General features: G+C 42.1%; 1 protein-coding gene across 1 annotated transcript in view; it reads left to right on the top strand.

The window, feature by feature from the left end:
• Positions 1-13,182, top strand: part of LOC117265081 (uncharacterized) — a 76,448-nt gene that overhangs the window by 63,248 nt on the left and 18 nt on the right. The window contains exons 11-17 of the mRNA XM_078162604.1: positions 6,127-6,210; positions 6,543-6,710; positions 6,881-6,964; positions 7,710-7,877; positions 9,828-10,058; positions 10,221-10,451; positions 12,982-13,083. Coding sequence (XP_078018730.1) covers positions 6,127-6,210; positions 6,543-6,710; positions 6,881-6,964; positions 7,710-7,877; positions 9,828-10,058; positions 10,221-10,451; positions 12,982-13,083 — 1,068 coding nt within the window. The remainder of the gene's footprint in view (positions 1-6,126; positions 6,211-6,542; positions 6,711-6,880; positions 6,965-7,709; positions 7,878-9,827; positions 10,059-10,220; positions 10,452-12,981; positions 13,084-13,182) is intronic.

The raw sequence follows: 13,182 nt of genomic DNA, 5'->3' as shown, positions 1-13,182 counted from the left end.
TCATCGCTTTTTTATTATGTTGTGGATGTACAGTGCATGTAATTACTTTCTGTCTGTGTGCATGTGTGCACGCGTGTGTGCGCGGGGTTGTGTCTTTCATGTTTGGATTGGTTAAGTCAGCGGATGGACCATTACACTCTGTCCAGGGATCTGGTTTCTGCTCCACATCTGGCCCTGCTTTGTGCACCAAAACTGTTCTCTCTCTGATCTATTACAAGCCTCGCTCTCTCACACACACCCACACACAGACACACACACACACATGGACATACACACACACAGCTTTGCATTCACTCATGCACCCTTCACTCCACCATTGTATGGACAGTGGTAGAAGTAGGTATGTGTGTGTATAAAAAGAGAGTGCCTGCTCCCACTTGAATATACTGTAAGTGAAAGTGAGAGAACTTTTGGTAAGTATTTTCCTCTACAGCGCTAAATGTCCTAACATTAGCACAGCTGAATAAATACTGTCAACACTCTCCTTCATCTGAAATGTACTCTGCTGATTCACTCTCACTCTTACACTCTCCCCCTCTCACTTAGGCTTCTTTGCTCAAAAGAATAGGAAAGCAGTTTGCCTTTTCTGTGGAGAATGAGTAATCCACTTCTTTTTTTTTTTTTTTGATCTAATTCACATAAAAAAGCTTGGAAGTAGATAGGGACATGGAGTAGATCAGAGGATATACTGGTGTGACACGAGTCCTGGGGGGGGCGGGGTATATATTTCTATATTTCATTTTTTCTTGTGTTATCATTTCTGTCTCTTCTTGATAGAACCGTCAAGAAATAACACTTGAGTAAACAGTGATTTTGATATTCAAAACATCTACAGTCTAGTTACAATCAGCTGTTGAATGTTGTTGTGGAGAAAAACAACCAAAACTGACATGTGGAAATTCACTAAATAAAAGCAGATGTTTGTGCTTCTTTTGTGCAAAAATAACATTTTTAAGCACAAAATCCTCCGTAATGTCTTTTTAATCCCTCATCCTTTATTTATCTGAATCCCTTTTTACTTGTTCTCCATCTCTATTCATAGCTCCCTCCATCTCACTAACTCGCACACATCATCATCATGCAAATGGCCACATGTTGCTGCAGTCTTTAACATGTGGTTAAAGTGTTATACTCATTCAGACTCCCCCACTGAGGGACTTGAAAGTAGTGAAGCCATTAACGTGACAAGGGGCTTTGTCTCAGAGATGATCTGCAAGAACCAGAAGTCACTTGCATGGTTCTCTGGAGGTTTCTCTTTTGAATGTTCAGGTCATAAATGTACACAGGAGGGAGAAAAGGAGGGGATGAGCGAGACAGATGGATGGATTCAGTGTGAGAAATGTGGAAGAAGGGGGAAAGGTTGTAGGGTGTAGGGAGTAATGGAAGTGAAGATAAGGGGTGATATCCTCTGATCCAGCGGGTTGAGTTTTCAGTTCACAACAGATTGGGCTGTGGCCATGAAATTTGCAATAATTACAGCCACAAAATGTGGTTGTTGCATCTGAAACCCTGTTTACACTTAGTTTTAAAATGTGTCCAATCACAAGTGGACCTGCACTTGCACTTGTATAGCGCCTTTATAATCGTCCAACCACTCAAAGTGCGTTTTGTCACATTCACGCACTGGTGGCCGAGGCTGCCATACAAGGTGCCAGCTGCTACTCACTGTTTAACAAGCTCAAACACCAATGGAACAGCCATCAGGAGCAGTTTGGGTTTCCATATTGTGCTCAAGGATACTTCAACATGTAGACTGCAGGAGCCGGGGATTGAACTTCTGATCGTACGATTAGTGGACAACCCATTCTACCTGTGAGCCACAGCCACCCCACGTGGACAGCACTAAATACAAGTGTACACGACCACCAAAACACATTGTCATCCGATCACTCAAAGCACTTGCTGATGTGGTCCAAGACCACCACATATCTTTTGTAGTGTAAGTGCTAATACGTCCTGATGCGTCCCCACAAGGATGTGGTGGCTGCTCGATCAGGCAACCAACTTGCCTACATTATGGCAAGTTGGTTGCCTGATGGTCCATCTTTTGTCATATGGAAGGAGACATGTTGGATTCTGCTGCGATATTTCCAGCTGTACCGACACAACCGCTAACATGACTGGGGAGAGTGTGGATGTAGTTACTGTGCGTGGGGCCCTTTGTGGGAGTGAGGTAGACAGTGAGACCACACGCGGTCAGATGGAGATGAGTGATAGACACAGGTGTGAACAGCGATGTGTCTCAACCGTCCACCTGTGTTCATGTCACCAAATCGCATTTTAAATCCAAGTGTAAACAGTAATCTTAGTTTTGTTCGGCAACGGTGAAAAGCTTTCTCAGGCCAAAAAGCAGCATTGCCATGTGAAAGCTAAGGGCTGACCCATCACAATCATCTTTTTTAAATGTTTGATTTTGAATACACAAGTGGGAGCTAGACTCAAATCTGCATAAAGACCATTCACACACACACAAAAAAAAAAAATACTGGAAGTATTGAGCATTTTTGTTCCATTTTACTGTGGCGTGAGAGCTTGTTGTGTTACTCATTTTCAATTCTATGCGCTTGCAGATGCTGCACGGAAACAAGATCTGCGAACGTTAGTTCAATGTGTGATGTCCAATCATTTTGTTTATTGTTAACACTCCGGCACAGTGTGTCTCCAGCTCCCCCACTGGGATTCCAGTTTGAAAAAGTATACACTCATAGTTCTTCTGTAAAGCACATTGAATATAAGAAATTGCATATTATTTGAAATGGACTAAGGGGGGGCTGATGGGGAGGAAGAGCAAACAAGACTGAAAGGAGACAGAGAGAGCGGAACAGTGGAAGGTAAGCAGTATTGTGGAAGGTTGTTCAAGCCTTCAAGGTTGGATTTGGACAAACATTGGTCCTGCTCACAATGCTTTACAACCATCAGAATAGCTGACTGATTTTTCTCTCTCCCTGCGTTCTCTCTTGATCTCTCTTATTGCTCATTTCTTTTCTTGCCTTGCCACTTCTCCCTTTCATCCCCCCGTCACCACACCCCCACCCCCAACTGTTCAAATATTATTTCTCCCCCTCCTGTCGTCCTCTCCCCCCTTATTTCTCCCTCTCTTTATCTTGTCATTGCCTGTCAGTAGGGATTCTATCTGCGCTGAGTGTTGTGTGCGTGCGAGTGTGTGAACACATTGAGACTGAGATACACTTAAGAGCTCATTGATTTAAAAATACCTTCGATATTGGAGGTCCCCTCCCGCAGATTCGTTCAGAAGCTTATCACACACACGCATAGACATCCACGTAGAGATATGCATAAACCAAAGCTCCACTCCAAAGTTTCTCCTTAAACTTTGTGATTGACCTAGTTAGCGTGTCGTGTTGACAAGTTGTCTGTTTTGACACGACATCCTCCGGTGTTTATCAACATTCATTTTGCCTATCACACGCTCACATTGGGAATTCACGTGCACACACACACATACACACATACACACACACACACATACAAAGATAAATCAAGCTAAGATGTAAAAATTGGCAGGAAGTAAGTGTTGTGTTTGCTGTGGTTAAGTGGAATGACTTGTATATGGAACATTAAATTAATGCTCGCAATCTTTTTTGTTCTATTTAACCTGATGTCCGCTGAATGCAAAACGTCCAGGGCATTACCTATTTAAAAAAGTCTTTGTGTGTTTACATGAGCATGATGTAGCTGCTACGTGCATAGCAGTGTGCATACAGTCCCCCCCCCCGCCCCTTCGCCATAGCTCAGGTTTAGTGTGTCTAGCGAGGCTGGCCGCTGACAGCCAGAGGTGAGAGGTCAAAGAGCCAAGTTAACTCCATCAATCCCCCAGGACAGTTACAAACGAGCCCTCAACTCTGGTCAAAACAATCCCTGGATCATGCAGGAAGGACAGGAGGTGGGGAGGGATGGAGGAAGAGAGAGCAAGCATGAAGGACTGTGTGTATATATAAATCCAAAGACTATTGCTGTGTCTGAAATTGGGTACTTCTGTTAGTACATGTGCTACACCGTGCATAGTTTGCAAATTTTTACATGGTAGTTTTGTCTCAAATCAAACGCAGACATTGTGCACTTAATGGAAATGACCATCCCAAGATCTGTCAGCTTTTCGTCTTCTGTGCGGTGAAATGCAGCCCAACATTTGATGAACAATTGTCACTCACCAAAACATATGCTTGCTGTATCTGCTTGTTTGCTCACTTAGCATCTTCTGTATTTATTTATTTATTTATTGTGTCTAAAAATGAATGTGCTCTCATGGCACGTCTCTATTTATATGAATGTCCGTGGCTGATACTGGCTTACTCTATGACCAGCTGATCTATTGAATTTTACGAATCGTTACAACTTGTCAAGCACCTGACCACAAATCTACAAAAATTTTCTACAGTGAAGATGACAATTTGATATGAATAAACACCAAACGTAATTTATGCCAATCAGTTAATAACTTCCGCCTCAACAGATGTAACGCCAGTGCCCGATTATAACCAGTAGCTAGCTGGCAAGCAAATGTTAGCATTCATGTTATCGTTTGTTGTACCAAATTACGTATATTTACAACTTGTCAAATACCTCACCACACATTTGCTAAAATCTTCTACAGTGAAGACAACAATTTAACATGCGCCAAACACCGAAAATTCATGCCATCGTCCTTAGAATTTCCGCCACAATGCATGTAACATCAATGTCCGATATAACTAGTAGCTAGCTAGCAAGCTAACATTAGCATCCATGTTGTTGTTTGCAGTACCATATTAAGTATATTTACAACCTGTCAAGTATACCTGACAGATCTACTAAAATCTTCTACAGTGAAGATGACAATTTAATATGAATAAACACCAAATGTAATTTATGCCAAACAATTATATATATTTCGCAACAACACATGAAACGTTAATGCCCGATGTAACTAGTAGCTAGCTAGTGAGCAGATGTCAGCATTCATGTTATTGTCTGCCGTAACAAATTATATAGAATGACCCCAATAAACAAACTGACGGATCATTTCCGATGACAGTATATTCGTACACATGCATGTTTGTACAATGCTTCAGTGTTCACCATGCGAGTTAGTCAAAATTTTACAAGTCTGAAATTTGTTTGTGGTCCTGCCCTTTCTGCTACATGGGCAACATGGCAACCATGGACGGTCAGAAGTGTTCAACATTTCACACTCAGCTTTTTGATCATTATGAGTGCACCATCTGGGTACTTATAGTGCACTGCATTTTGCCTTACTTCTTAGTATGAACACACTCATTTGCTAGTCATTTTGAGACACAGCTATGTCTCCATCACATGTTTATACAAGTGATAAATGTACAGTGAAAATTAGATTTAAACTTCTGTTTTTAGGTTGTGGAGTCGGTCTTATCCTCATTTATTCAGTATATATCCTGTATGTTACAACAGTTCAGTGCCCTGAGTCAAGGGATTTCCTCTCTTCAACCTGTCGAAGCTTAAAGGAACGTCTCAGCATCTTAAGAAAAAAAATTGTCAGATAAGTGCTCACAAAAATATCCCAAAATATATCAGAAACCTGTTCAACTCAAAATAGACAGCACATAGTGGCAGATACCTGGCCATTCTGACTGACCTCAAACAGAGCAAAACTGTGAGAAAGCACAGACTCAGTGAACACAGACAGAAGAGATAAGAAAAAAAATCCAAAACATTTTCCCAGCAAACTTGTGAGGTATCACACCCACATGCAAGCACGTGCAGACGTGCGCACACACACGCATTTGGCGTAGAACTGAAGAGGGTAATTAGGGAAGGTCACCAAGGAAACAGACAAACACAAGCAATTGTCAGACATACTGTATACTCAAGAGAAGCATAAACAAACGTCATCCACCCACCACCGCCGTGGCTTTAAACACAAGTATGAAAACAAGACTGGAATATTTTATCTCAAGTTTTGTAAACAGTGACCTAAGTTCCCCTGCTTCCTGAGATACAGTTTGTGTTGGCAGTGATTCAAGGAGATGTGATCCTTAACATCATGTTAAATCGTCAAAGCTTGATCAAAAAGAGCATCCACTCTGCAATTAAAAAAAGCATCATCCAACATCCTTGAATCCTGAAAAATGTGCTTTTGTTTTCCAGGTTCAGAAGAGGGAGATTAAGATGTGCACACTGGTGAAGGAGCTCGCAGAGACTAAAAAGCAGCACTCTGAATGTCAGAAAGAGGTTAAAACAACATCTTCATTATTCACCCAAATGATGATTGAAAAGTATTTTGCTCATGATTCATATTAATGTTAACTGTGTTAGAAGGAACATTTAATTGTTGATTCCGCTGTCAAAGAAATGCTGAACATTTTTAGAATCAGCTTAATTAAGCCTTTGTGTGTTGCACATTAGATAATGCTGAGTGGGTTTAGTGATCCTCTAATTGATATTTTATTACCTTCGCATGCACGGGTGTTATTTAAAGTTGAATATTTTTTTTCATCGTCCCAATGTGGGTGTTGGGAAGTACTTCGTGATTGAGCGGCTCAATTTTATTGCATGTTTCCCAGTTGCTCCGACGAGAAGAGGCTACGGAGAAACTGCGCGGGGAGAGGGATGAGCTGAGAGCCAAGATGGAGGACGGGAGCAGAGAGCTTGTCCACCTCAACCAGACCAAAGAGAGACTGGAGGCTGACTTGGCTCTGAGCCATGAGAAACTCCACACCTCACACCTGGAGGTCCATCTCTATGTCTTTTTGTTCATGTGTTTGTGTGTGCACATACATACGTAGGTCAGAGCAAAATGTTGTCAACCAAATATTTAACTAAAGGAACATAATAAAGGCTAAAATGCCAGCATACACAATTTATTGGTGCTTACTTTGAAGTGTATTATCTGTGTGTTCAGGTTCGGAGCAGAGATCAGTTGATTCTGCAGTTAAGATCTGAGATGAAGACAGCTGAACAGAAGCATCAAAGGACACAGGAGCAGGTGTGGTGCATTGTTTGTGTCTGTATGTTGATTTGAGCTTTGCCTATCATTTATATTCATTCATGTCCTTATTATGAGTTCTCTGTGTTTTGTTATTGTTTGGTTTCAGTTTTTTTGTGCATATTTTCATGTTCTAATTTTGTATAGTTTATAAAAGATCATACCTGTCTCTTTTAATATCCCTAATTTTGCATCTTCCAGCTGTGTTACATGAGAAAAAGGTTCAAGATTTTATTCCATTTTTTGGATTTTAAATTTGTCTCAGGGCTTATATCCAGTGCTAGGTAGTACTACAAGGGTTTTAAACCTGTCTTTTTTGGTTTTTCCTTTCATATGCTGAGGCTAGGTTGAGTGAGCACCCCTGTGTTTTTTTTTTTCCTCCAACAATGACCTGTTTTACACCCACAGAGTTGCACACATCCACTCAAGGGAAGTGCCCAAACCAGCAGCAGTCTTCTACAGTTGGCTACTGAGCAGCTCCATTAGAGCAGTGGGAGGCATAGCACCTTGCTCAAAGGCTCCTCGAAAGTTGGAGCTAAGGAAAGGGGAATCGTTACTCATTCATGTCTGCCGTGCCCACATTTTCCCAACTGGTCCTGAGACTAAACTGGGAAACTCTCTGACTCAAGCCCGATTCCCTCACTTTTAGGCTACTGCCGCCCCCTCGCTGTCTTTTCTGTCTGTCTGTGTGTTCTTTGTATGCCTGCATTAAGTTATCCCTTTCCCTCTCTTTCCTCTTGCTCAGGTGGCAGCACTGGAGGGTGAGGTGAGACACTTGAAACACGCAGTTAGAGGACACCAGGAAGAGGCCCGTCAGTTTAGCGAGAAGGTCAGAGATATCGAGCGCCTTAAAGACCAGAAGGAGAAAGAACAGCAGCAGCTGCATGATCAGCTCCGTATTGGTCAGCAACAGGTAAGGAAGAATTCCCTCTTCTCCTCTTCACCTTCGCTTGTCTCCACTGCCCCTACAGGGGGATCTATAGATCAGTTGAACTCTGACCTGGAAGCGGTGAGACAGACTCACTGAGGAGCGTCCTGCTTCACAGCCAGTTGAAGCAGAATGGCTCTTAGCTCAGCCAAATCTGGAGCAGGCTGAAGGACTGAGAGTCGGAGGTCACAGAGCTCAAGGACAGTTTAAGTCAGCAGCACATAGCTGCAGAGAAGGCAAATCTATTGTGCATTCAGCTGTCAATCAGATCCTTGATCCTACAGAAAAACAATCTCTGGTGTTAATCCAGTGAACAAAATAAAAATAAAAATCAGATGCACTTACGTGTTTGAGTGCGAGTCATCTAAATGACAGTGGACAATCAAGTCAGTCTTTTGCTAAGAACAGCAAACTGGCCCGTTTGCAACTGACAAGCTTCATTTCGCAGTTTACTTACATATATCCCCATAAACATCATCTGAATTACCAAACAAGACAAGATGACCCCTTTGTTTGTCAGTCCAATCAGACCCAAACATGAATACAGAGGGGAGAAGATCGACACAGAGATTAAAAAAGAAGACGACGAGAATAAAGTTACTATCAGCTGAGGGTCATCTTGGGAAGTCATGTGACGGCAATGAATACCCAAACAGCAGGCCAAATGAGGGTCAAAGCGATGTTCTTTTTATCATACTTAATGAGGGCCGTTTGTTTCCATGGAGCACAAGCTCCTGATTATGGTCACAAGAAAGCCATGGTGTTCCCATTAAGCCTTGTTACAAGGCCTTTCATCCAGAGACGGAATGAAATGCTAAATCCACCATTAGTGGTTGGACTGTTGGGTAGTGGACACATGAAAGGGAAGGAAATACTATGACAGAACAAGTTAACACATGAAGCTTTAATAGGTAAAGTTGGCATGTGACACCTTACTTTATATCGTGTGTGTGTGTGTGTGTGTGTGTGTGTGTGTGTGTGTTTCACAATGGGACTTTAAAACTGTTACCTTGGGTAACCTTGGGTAAAGCATTCACCATCACACTCGAATAAAGTCGAGTGTGCATGGGCTGAGTCAATGGTTTTAAACAGTCCACACACACGCACGCATACACCTACACAGGTTGTTCAGTTTTTGACTCTAAAGTAGAGAATGGGTGTTGATGGCGCCCTCCTCTCCTCTCCTCTCCTCTCCTCTCCTCTCCTCTCTTTTGCACGAGCAAGTTTTTCACCCAGTGTTAGTCCTAGATGGGCCCAGCTAATCCCTGGTTAAACCGAGCTGTGGCGAACCCCTGAAATCTAACTAGTTGGCTGTCATTAGTTGTAAACCCTCGTGTTCTGATCCAGATTACAGCGGGATTAACGTGGATGAACTCAAGATGAGTGTTAGAGCGGGTTTAACTTTCTCAACCTCTCCCCTTGAAAGGTGAGCTACGGTAGGATTCCTTGTGTAACACCGGGATTAAGCCTGGTTTCACTTCCTGGGTTCCCCTTTCATTATGAGCGAGGTTACTGTAGAGCAGCACATTATACTGCACCGTGTCAGACAAACTAGCGTCAAGTGTCAAGTACACTGTATCCTGATTGTGTAGCATTATGATGATGATGGTTTTTGTCAGTGTAAAAGTTTCTGCATGCCTCTAAGTTTCTTTGGTCTTCTGTATTCGTGCATATGTTGAGTCTTTCTACCGCTTTGTTTGTCAGTAACTTGCAACACATTAAATCAGCAGCTCTCCACACTTTCACACTTGGCAGCTGTTCAGTCGATGTTCTCGAGAGCACCTATACATGAGGGGAGTCAAAATCCTACACTCCTTTAAAATATAACAGAGGTTCGGTCACTCGACCAAACCTTCAGGCTACAGTTGTTCCGCTTAAACAAAGAGCCGAGGTCTATTCTCATCACCATTTCCATTTCACCGCGTTTGCTTTCAGGTCGAGACATTTGACGGGAAGCTGAAGAAGCAGGAGGTTGAGATGGAACTTCTCCATCAGCAGCTGAAAGTAGCCAAGGAGGAGCTGGAGGATGCCAGTTTACAAGCCCAGGAGCAGAAAGAAACAGTAGCCATATTTAGACAAAAGTACACAGCAGCAATAGAGAAGGTGCATAGGGTGCAAGGGCAGGTGGAGCTTTTGGAAGAGGAGCTACAGTATTCACAGCAGCAGGTAGATCATAGTTTCCAGTAATACAGCATATTACCATTATTGCAGTTTACTTGCTCTGCACCTCTAAGGAGATTTTATCAACTCAACACCTATTCTACATTCATATTGTACAGTTTTCATTGCAATCCTGTGATCTGCCATTACCTTATGTTTAATCGGCAGCTAAGAGAGTCCCGGTTAGCAACACATTCAGTGAAGGAAGACCTAGCTGAGATGGAGCAGCGCTACCAGGAAAAGGTTGGCCAGTGGGAGAACTCGCAGGAGGCTCTCGACCAGTTGATGGATGAGCTCCAAACCAGTCAGAATCTACTGAGGGAGAGCCAGCAGAAAGTGGACCATATGAAAGGCCTGGTTGGATCCCTGCAGGAGCAAGTGGACACACTCAAACAGCAGGTCAGGACAAACTTACAGTAGCACAGGTAGACACAACAATGACACAGGCACAAATTCAGACACAAATACACATGGATGGATTACGGGACAGGCCTACGAGGCACAGGCCCAGGGGTCCAAAGTTTCACTTGGCCTTCACCTGCAAAGTTTCACTGAAATGAACATGTACTGACCAGGAAGAACCTCAAAATGACCTCAAAAAGAGGACAAAGAGGTTGAAAGGAACTGCGAAGAGACACAAAATAACTACAAAAAGGGACAAAACAACCACAATGACACACTAAATGACTACAAAGAAGAACAAACATCAACACAAATGATCTCAAACAGATACAAAACCACAAGAAAATGTGGAGCAACTACAAAGAAATGCAAACAGAGGCCAAGCTACCACAACATCTGTGTCTGGCTCCCATGTTAAAGAGATGGTAGGGCTCTTTGCATGTCTGTGCCCAGGGGCCCATTGTCTCATAATCCACCCGTGGCAATATACACCATCCTTGTAATATTTTTATGTAACAATCAATGAAGCTGCTTTGAAGATGATCAGTGGAAACATACGCAGGTAACATAACCGGACTAGTCACCACTGGGGGCAGTCTTTCATTTCAGAATAAGAAACAAATACTGTTTCAGTTTGACAGTGGTTGTATGTATTCTTTAAGGATGCAGCTTTCACATGACCTCACCTGAGTTCTCAACCAAGAAGATCAGGATTACCAGCGTGACGTTAAATGGGTGTCTGAATTCTTGCGTGAGCTCTCCCAGGTGCTTGGCAGCTCCATCAGTGTTGTGTGAGGGCATGCATGGGCCTTTGTGTGCGCGTGTCATCGCACGCATGTGTGTACAAGTGTGCGTTTGTGCATGTGTGCACCGGCGTGTGTCACTTAATCTTTTCTCCTTTTTCTTTCTGTTTTATATTTACTACGTCAGGCAACAAATGAATCATCTTTATTACGGAGAAATTTAATTTGGATGAACTTAACTGCTGCCGCCAAGGTCAGACGGGCAGAATGTCATTTTAATCCAATCAACTTTAATCTGTTGGTTATAAAAGAGTTAGGCTGTTGAAGAATGGCTGTATCTCAGGCCCTTTATTACACTGGCTAATGACTTTGATTGTGAGGCGCCTATCAAGAGGTTAGGAGTTCTTGTGGAGCTTCACGTCCTGCTAATTCTCTACCTCGTGCCACTGTTGGGCTTGGCTAACCCTAAAATCACTAATGTCTTCATTTCCTGTTTACAAGAAAATCTCAGTTGAAAGAAAAAGTGAATTACTTTTTAATTTTTTTTAAAAAATTAATATAAAATCATTGTGCAAGTTATAGCATTTTATATTGCAGCACAACTGGAAAAAGAAGCGTCACTTACACAGGGAAGTATCTTAATGCTATCTCTACTCTGGTGCATTTGTATTCTGACCAGGGAATATTTCACTATAACGTAAAGATGAATTCTTTAAGACAAGTACAATTTCTTCTTTCTTCTTTTGAATTAGTCGCATAATTTGCCTATATAAAGGACAGCAGTTAATAGACTAAGATTTAGGGGGGTGATACATTCAGCAACAGATTTAGAAAACACAATGAGCTACAAGGTCTTTTATTCTAAGGAGGTACTCCTTTGTAAGTAAGAGGACATTGCTTAGACCTTTAGGTACCTATGAGGCGCTTTAAGACCAAACAGTTCTGGGGACTCCCCCGAAATCTGCATAGCTTTAAGGGCTTTTTTCTGTTTGCATTTTCACCCCGAATAGGAATCCTGAAGTGACATAAGCTGATCTAGGCCTATTTTTCTTGGACAAATCAAAATTGCGTTGTATTTCCTGTGTCGCATGTATGCTCCGTAAAGCTTGGACTTCGCTATCGGCCCATTTGTCCATTTTTCTTCCATTTTTTTCATCACAAGTCCTTTTTGTGTGTTGTCTGTTGTTAACATTGCTAACAGGATTTTAAAAATGGCTCGGAGAGTACCCACTCTGACATAGGAGCTGAAGCAGTACCTGAAAAGCCATTCTAAGATATATGATTGTTCCTAGTTCTTCCGGTGCAGACGCAATAAAAAGGGGCTTCTCAGAAATTTGTAAAAGTTCCTCTTGTCCAAAAAAACGCCTATCGGAGCTTCTCACGCTAGATTCAACTTTTATTGTTATGTTAGCTTTGTTGGAGTTTGTCACCTGTGCTCGGAACGTCAAGGCCGATGTGTCTCTGTGCTCTGCGATGCAACAAATCAAGTCACAAATGTTTCTAATACATAACAATGTGTTTCTGCATTGGCACAACAGTGTCGTCATTTATTACGAAACCAAAATGCATATAATGGGTTAAAATGCAATTTCAAATTCATTACGAATGCATCCTTTTGAGTCTTCTTTGATTCTGTGTAGGATCACTTCCTGTGTGCATTTTGGTGGTTACATTTTTTGGTGTATGATTGACTAAAGCCTGCCAAAAAATAAGTCATAATTAAATATGTTGATGTGAATATTTGTTGAAATATTACCGTCTATTCTTGCTTTCTGTACACATAGAAACTGATGTTGGAGTGCGACCTACAGCTCTATCAAAAGAGTCATTCTTATTCTGACGAGGAATACCTCAGCCTGCTAAGACATAGACAGCAGCTACAAAAGGTAAGGTCATACATTGTACTCTCCTACACGCTAAGGCTACACATTATAGATGTACATATTTTCATCCCATTAAACCATTACAATATGTCCTGTACTTAC

The sequence above is a fragment of the Epinephelus lanceolatus genome, chromosome 20 (genome assembly GCF_041903045.1).
Source record: "Epinephelus lanceolatus isolate andai-2023 chromosome 20, ASM4190304v1, whole genome shotgun sequence".
Taxonomy (NCBI): domain Eukaryota; kingdom Metazoa; phylum Chordata; class Actinopteri; order Perciformes; family Serranidae; genus Epinephelus; species Epinephelus lanceolatus.
Note: the sequence above shows the minus strand (reverse complement) of the source record. Positions and strands in the feature narration are given on the sequence as shown.